This window comes from Carlito syrichta, unplaced genomic scaffold (assembly GCF_000164805.1).
Source record: "Carlito syrichta isolate Samal-C Ts95f unplaced genomic scaffold, Tarsius_syrichta-2.0.1 Scaffold305756, whole genome shotgun sequence".
NCBI lineage: Eukaryota > Metazoa > Chordata > Mammalia > Primates > Tarsiidae > Carlito > Carlito syrichta.
In genome coordinates this window covers 1,086,627-1,094,684 of record NW_007249852.1, presented here as the reverse complement: position 1 = coordinate 1,094,684, position 8,058 = coordinate 1,086,627, and the positions used below count along the sequence as shown (strand labels likewise).

Below are 8,058 nucleotides of genomic sequence, written 5' to 3'. Positions count from 1 at the left end.
GTCCACCCTGGACCTGGGCGAGCAGCGGGAGCGCTGGGAGACGTTCCAGAAGCGGCAGAAGCTCAGCTCCGAGGGCGCCGCCAAGCTCCTGCTAGACACCTTGTGAGTGCGGCCGGGCCCGGGGCGCAGGGGAGCCGGCGCCGCGCGGACGCCCCTCGGCGCCGAGCCGGGCTGGCCGCCCACCCGCTCGCGCGCGTCGGTGCCCGCGCGCAGGCCTGGGCACATCCCTGCTCTTCCACCGAGCCGAGCCGACTCGTTCCCCCCGTTAGCACCAGTGTGGTCCCTCATTCTAGGGGCGGCGCGCCTTGCGTTTCGCAGGGCTGTGCGGCCCGCAGGCAAAGGGGGCTCCTTGGGCGCTTGGTGAGGGCGCGCGCGGTCGTCCTGGGACACAAAGGGTCTCTCCTGGCCACGAGCCTCGTGCGCGGGGACGTTCGTTGTCTCTGGTTCTGGCGCGCGAAGGTCTGGGGGCCCTTTCCGGCGAACAGATCAGCCCCTCGTGCCCCAATGCCTGTATTGCACACGTGCGATTGGTGGGTGGAAGGGAAAGGTAGAGGGGCTGAGAAGCGTGAGCAGTTTTGAAGCAACTGGGGAAAGAAATCCGGTTATTGTCCTAGGGACTCCCCCGGAAGACCAGGATGTGGAGCGGGGGTTATTGATCCGGGAGAGAAGCGTGCACAAAGAGATGCATGGGCCTTCACAGCGGCGGGGATGCCTGAGGTGGGGAGGCTTTTTGTTCTCCACCAACTGATGCTCCCAGTGGCTCACTGTGCTGTCCGCTCCTCCGGCCCCTTTATTGGCCCGAGGAGCATTTCAGAGTGTCTGTTATTTAGAAAAGAGCTATTAGACACACACACACACACACGAAAAGAGCTATTAACTGGCGAGGGCTGCCTTCTTTTTTTCAAATGTGATCTGGATTCCTGCCCTGGACAGCAATTGTGCTACAGAGAAATATTTTAGCACTCTAATAATATATCCCAATGTTAATAATTTTATGAATTAAAAAGCACAATCAAAGCACCAGGGGGAAAAAAAAAGACTAAGACAAGAATAACCTAACAATTGCATAACAACCTAAGAGGTACTCCTTTTCTTGAACAAAAAAATGTTATTTTGTTCTTGTTGGGGAAGAAATTGCCTTAACTTAGGATGAGTAGTCTAAGAAATGGGATACGTATTTGGTTTTCTGTGTGTTTCACTTTTTGATTTATCATCTTGGACAATACGTTTTTGTTTTTTTAAATTCGTTCATCAAACATTTTTTGAGCGCCTATGGTGTGATAGCTACTGCTAGGCATAGGAAATATAAACAGCTTTAGGAGTGTAAAATTCAAATTTGAGGTAAATTTTTACTTTAAAACAAACTGATAAGTGGTCAAAAATCTTAAAATGTTAACATAAAAAAATGAATGTTTTTCACCCATCAGATTGGCATGAGTGTGTATTTACATTTATTTTTTTAAGTCCACTAAATTGACTTAGGCAAAAAGTATGTATAACACTGAACCATTTTCATTAAAGTATTATTATATAGAAAAGAAACTTAGAGGAATGTGTAGTAAATATTGACTGTGGCTCCCTCTGGGTGTAAAGATTATAGGAGACTTTCACTATGAACACTGTCAGACATTGTGATGTTTGGATCTTTTACAATAAGCATTATGTGTGCAGAAAAAAATTAAAGTACATCAACTTGTAATGAAACGTGATAAAACGATCAGCCTCAATCATGCAAATTAGAACATTAGCAAATTATTGCCTGAGAATGTACAGTGAAATGTTTTATTTGAAGTGCTCAGTCCTTTTGAAAAGTGACTTTATTATACTTATTAAATCTTTTTTTTTTTTTTGAGTTGAAGTCCTCACTCTGTCACCCAGACTGGAGTGCAGTGGCCCGCTCCCAGCCACCGCAGCAGCCTCCACCTGCTGGGCTCTGGCGATCCTTTCACTCAAGCTTCCAAGTAGCTGGAACTACAGGCGTGCGCTACCACACCCGGCTAATTTTTTGATTTATTGTAGAGATGAGGGCTCACCAAGTTGCCCAGGCAGGTCTCCAACCCGCCAGCTCAGGCAGTCCACTCACCTCGGCCTCCCATAGCACGGATTACATGCCGAGCCACTGAGCCCAGCTTACTTATTAAATCTTAATGTTCAGTTATGAGGCTTCTTTATGTGTAAGTTTTAAAAGAATTAAAACTGTATGTAGTGTATCACAACTGTATAAAGCGTTATGTGTGTGAAGAATACTGGAAGGGAACACATCGAAATTATCAGAGCCTTTGCTATTTTCTCAGAAGGTCTTTCTGGTCCTCCGGACTTAATCAGATACCTGTCTTTTCGTAGCAGCCTGTACCACCTTCAACACAATCATCCTTAAATATCACTTGGGTGATTTGTTTGATGGCTGCTTAAGGTTGGTAAGGACAGCCACTGTGTCTGCTGTGTCTTGTTTACGTGTCAAAAAAAGAAAAACAAGCCGGGCTTGGTGGCTCAGCCTGTAATCCCGCGCCTTTGGGAGGCTGAGGTGAGTGGATGGCCTGAGCCCGCGGGTTCGAGATCCGCCTGGGCAGCGGGTCCTCATCTCTACAATAAATAAAAAAAAAATCAGCCGGGCGTGGTAGTGCGCACCTGTAATTCCGGCTACTCGGAAGGCTGAGGCGGAAGGATCGTCGGAGCCCAGCGGGTCGAGGCTGCGGTGACGGGAGCGGCCACTGCACTCCAGTCTGGGTGACCGAGTGAGACTCCAACTCAAAAATAAAAAAAAAAATTTAAAAAAAGAGAGAGAGAGAAAGCGGGAGCCTGGCTACTCAGAAATTCTTATCTCTCTGATTTTTGTTTCATTTAGTGAATACCAGGGCCTGGTGAAGCACACAGGAGGCTGCCACTGTGGAGCAGTTCGTTTTGAAGTTTGGGCCTCAGCAGACTTGCATATCTTTGACTGCAAGTGGGTATTTTTCTCTTCCTTAACTGGCTTAAACAACTTGAGTTAAAATGCAATGCTTGAAAATAATCCAAGAGTTGGGATATAGATGAAACAACATTGGCCATGAGCGGATAATCGTTGAAGTCAGCTGATGAGTACATAAAGGTTCATTGTTCTGTTCCTTCTCTTTGTATGGCGCACCACAGAGGTCCTGCAGCACAGGCCTAGGCAACACAGAGCAGGGTCCTTGAGGTTTGTGGCTGGCAGAGTCACCCCACTGACTGAAAACTGCCGATGCATCAGCTGTGGTTGGCTGGAGGTGGGTTAGGCTTGGGCACTGAGTGAAGAGTCTTGGGTAGAACCCTTGCAGGAGTTTGGAGTTGAGGAGAGTTGGTGGGTACATGCTGGAGGGAATGTACACTTGGAAGCTCTCCATGCTCTGCCCTCTCGCTCTGTTCTTCAGATGAGGCGGATGGTACTGCCAGCCTTTGTGGAGAGCCTGCTCCATAGCACCTTCTCTGGCATTATGATAGCCAGGACAGCAGGCTCTGACTTCTGGACCAGTCATTGGCATGTAGCTAATTATTCAACAGTATCCAGTCCTTTTTGCTCCTAGGTAACTATTATATATGAATAATAAAAAAAGTACTGTGGAATTACTCATGGAAGAACTGACCAGGCTACTAACAGTAGAGTTCAGATTGGGATAGAGGATTCTGTACTAAATTAGAATTTTTAAAAACATGACCTGAAAAGAGGAGACTTTGATTTAAGAGATGGTAATTCTGGGAACCTGTTTTACTTGGAGCTAGACTTTTTTTTTTGAGTAGGAGTCTCCCTCTGTCACCCAGGCTGGAGTGCAGTGACACACTCAGGGCCACTGCAGCCTCGACTTGCTGTGCTCAGGTGATCTTTCTGCCTCAATGCACCAAGTAGCTGGAACCACAGGCATGCGCCACCATGCCTGGCTAATTTTTTTATTTATTGAAGAGATGAGGTCTTACCAAATTGTCCAGGCTGGTCTTGAACCCCTGGACTCAGGCAGTTCTCTCACCTCTGCCTCCCAAAGTGCTGGGATTATAGGCGTGAGCCACTGAGCCCGGCGACTTTTTTTTTTGAATAGTAGTCTCACTCTGTTGCCCAGACTGGAGTGCAGTGACACACTCACAGCCACGGCAGCCTCAACCTGCTGGGCTCAGGCAATCCTTCCACATCAGCCTTCTAAGTAACTGGAACCAGAGGCATGCACCACCACACCTGGCTAATTTTTTTATTTATTGAAGAGACGAGGTCTTGCCAAATTGCCCAGGTTGGTCTTGAACCCCTGGGCTCAGGCATTTCTTTCACCTTGGCCTCCCAAAGTGCTGGGATTACAGGCGTGAGCCATTGTGCTGGGCTGGAGCTAGACTTTTTTTTTGAGTCAGAGAGTCTCATGCTTGTTGCCCAGGCTGGAGTGTAGTGGCACACTCATGGCTACCCCAGTGTTGACCTGCTGGGCTCTGGTGATCCTTTCAGCCTTCCAAGTAGCCAGAACTACAGGCGTGTACTACCATGGCGGCTGATTTTTTATTTATTGTAGAGACGAGGTCTCGCCATGTTGCCCAGACTGGTCTTGAACCCATGGGCTCAGGAATCCACTCGCCTTGGCCTCCCAAAGTGCTGGGATTATAGGCTGAGCCACCAAGCCTGTTTTACTTGGAGTTAGACTTTCTAAAAGTGATGTGGAGGTGAAGAAAGAGGAAATCCTAAGCTTCCTTGTCTGTTTTTGGTGTGGATGTCTCAGAGGCAGGAAATTATATCAATACCTGAAATTTGTTTTCTTTTCTTTTTTTTTTTTCCTTGAGTTGGAGTCTCACTCTGTCGCTTAGGCTGGAGTGCAGTGACACACTCACAGCCTCAACCTGCTGGGCTCAGGCGATCCTTCTGCCTCAGCCTTCCAAGTAGCTGGAACTATAGGCATGTACCATCACGCCTGGCTAGTTTTTTGATATATTGTAGAGGTAAGGTCTCACCAGGTTGGTCTCGAACCCCTGAGCTCAGGCAATCCTCTTGCCTTGGCCTCCCAAAGTGCTGAGATCACAGGCTTGAGTCACTGTACCTAGCCTTGAAAATTTGTTTTCTAAGTATTTCTAAAGTCCAGCGCTTCTTCTCTTCACTGTAAATGACTGAGGTGGGCAGTGCAAATGTAGTTCTGTTGGTCCTGGTTTCTGAGTGGTGCATGGCCTTGACTGCTGGCTTTGGAACCTGTGGGCTCTGCTGCTTGTGCAGAACAGAGGAAGCTGGTGGCCAGGCCATCTGCCTGCGTCCCCCCTTCTCTGGATGGGGCTGAGAGGGGCTTTATCTCTGGGCTTGGCTGGCTCTCAGAATGTATCGGGCTGGGCCACTCAGACACACAGAGAATGCAGATGGCTCTTCACAGTCTGGAATTTGCTTTTTCTGTAGCTGCAGCATTTGCAAGAAGAAGCAGAATAGACACTTCATTGTTCCAGCCTCTCGCTTCAAGCTCCTGAAGGTTAGTACTTAAGAGCACGGTTACTGGGTACAGTGACTCACGCCTATAATCCCAGCACTTTGGGAGGTGGAGGCGAGAGTACTGCCTGAGCCCAGGGGTTCGAGACCAGCCTGGGCAACTTGGCAAGACCTCATCTCTACAATAAATAAAATTTAAAAATTAGGTGGGTGTGGTGGTGTGCGCTTTTTTTTTTTTTTTTTTTGGTTTTTTTTTTGAGTTGGAGCCTCACTTGGTCACCCAGACTGAAGTGCAGTGGCCGCTCCTGGCCACCGCAGCCTCGCCTGCTGGGCTCCGGTGATCCTTCTGCCTCAGCCTTCTGAGTAGCTGGAATTATGGGCATGCGCTACCATGCCCGGCTGATTTTTTGATTTATTGTAGAGATGAGGTCTCGCTGTCCAGGCGGACCTCGAACCCACGGGCTCAGGCAATTCACTCACCTCAGCCTCCCAAAGGCGCGGGATTACAGGCTGAGCCACCGAGCCCGGCTTTTTTTTTTTTTTTTTTTGGGTTGGAGTCTCACTCTGTCACCCAGACTGGAGTGCAGTAGCCGCCCCTGGCCACCGCAGCCTAGACCTGCCGGGCTCTGGCAATCCTTCCGCCTCAGCCTTCCAATTAGCTGGAAGTACAGGCGCGCGCTACCATGCATGCCCGGCTAATTTTTGATTTATTGTGGAGATGAGGTCTCGCCAAGTTGCCCAGGTGGGTCTCGAACCCACGGGCTTGGGCAATTCACTCACCTCAGCCTCCCAAAGCATGGGATTATAGGCTGAGCCACCAAGCCCGGTTTACACTATTTTCTATACAGATACATCTGAACCTATTTTCATTTTTTTTTTTTAAGTCGAGGTCATACTCTGTTGTCCAGGCTGGAGGACAGTGGCACCATCATGGCTCACAGCACCCTTGGCCTCCTGGGCCACCATGCCTGGCTAATTTTTCTGATTTTTTTGTAGAGATGAGGTCTCACTATGTTGCCTCCTGGACTCAAGCAGTTCTCCAACCTCAGCCTGCCAGAGTGCTGGGATTATAGGTGTGAGCCACCTTGCCCAGCCTATTGTCGTATATTTTTATCAAGTAGGATTTTACCACTTTCTGTTGATAACCTACTTTTACATTTCCCAATGAAAGCTTATATAATTTTTTTTATTTTGGGGAATTTTTTGTACTTGAAAGGTAGAAGAAAATACATAAGTACACAGTGAAAAGTCTCTCCCACTGTTCCCGGGCTCCCTGTGTCCCCCTTCCCCACAACAATATCCTAGTTTATATATCTCATAATTGTCTCTATATCATTGGACCTCTAGAATGAGTCCAGTTTTTTGTTTGTTTGTTTGTTTTACTATTACAAACATTGTGATGAACCTCCCTGTGTGTAAATCATTGACAGTTTAGGCTGGGCATGGTGGCTCATGTCTATAATCCCAGCACTTTGGGAAGCTGAGATGGGAGGATTGCTTGAGCCCAGGAGTTTGAGACCACCCTAGGGAACATAGTGAGACCATGTCTCTACAAAAAAATAAAAAAAAATTAGCCAGGCATGATGGCACATGCCTTTTGTTTGTTCCAGCCACTCAGAAGGCTCAAATTGAAGGATTACCTGAGCCCAGGAGGTCAAGGCTCCAGTGAGCCATGATCATGCCACTGCAATCCAGCCTGGGGAACAGAGTGAAACCCTGACTCAAAAAAAGAAAGAAAAATCTTTGACAATTTAGAAGTTTTTTCTTTTCTTTTTTTTTTTTTTTTTTTGAGTTGGAGTCTCACTCTGTCACCCAGACTGGAGTTCTGTGGCACACTCACGTCCACCCCAGCATTGGCCTGCTGGACTCTGGCGATCCTTCTGCCTCTGCCTGCCAAGTAGCCGGAACTACAGGCATGCACTACCACACCCAGCTAATTTTTGATTTATTGTAGACATGAGGTCTTGCCAAGTTGCCTAGGCGGGTCTCGAACCCTCAGGCTCAGGCTATCCACTTACCTTGGCCTCCCAAAGTGCTGGGATTACAGACTGAGCCACTGAACCTGGCCTGCTTTATACCTTTTTTCACTTAACTTTGTAAACTTAGAGATGTGTATTTGTAGAACTGCCTCCTCATTCTTTTCAAAAGTTGCAGAGTATTCTGTTTTATGAGCTTCCATATGCTTTAACTAGTCCTCTATTAATGGACATTTTCAATTTTTCCCATCTTTAGCTTTTATAAACAGTGCTATAATACTTATATACCTATGTCATTTGAGATGTTTGGTTTTTTTTTTTTTTTTTTGGAGGCAAGGTCTCACTGTGTTACCAAGACTGGAGAGCAGTGGCGCGATCATGGCTCATCACAGCCTCAACCTTCTGGGCGTATGCCACCATGTCCAGCTAATATTTTGTTTTTTTTGTTGAGACAGGGTCTCATTATATTGCCCAGGCTGGTCTCAAGCTCTTGGACACAAATGATCCTCTTGCCTAAGCTTCCCAAAGTATTGGGTTTACAATTGTGAGTCACCACACTGGCTTCATTTGAAATATTTGGAGTACGTAGGACAAATTTCTAGAAGTGGAATTTTTGCTAAAGAATATGTATACAGCCAGGCTCGGTGGCTCAGCCTGTAATCCCGTGCTTTGGGAGGCTGAGGTGAGTGG

At 47.4% G+C, this 8,058-nt stretch overlaps 1 protein-coding gene across 1 annotated transcript in view; it reads left to right on the top strand.

Annotated features, from left to right (window-relative positions):
- Nucleotide 1: 1 nt before the first annotated feature.
- CENPV (centromere protein V) overlaps nucleotides 2-8,058 on the top strand; it is a gene marked incomplete at its 5' end in the record, with an annotated part of 11,690 nt that continues 3,633 nt past the window's right edge. The window contains 3 exons of the mRNA XM_008062616.1: nucleotides 2-102; nucleotides 2,846-2,944; nucleotides 5,366-5,435. Coding sequence (XP_008060807.1) covers nucleotides 2-102; nucleotides 2,846-2,944; nucleotides 5,366-5,435 — 270 coding nt within the window. The remainder of the gene's footprint in view (nucleotides 103-2,845; nucleotides 2,945-5,365; nucleotides 5,436-8,058) is intronic.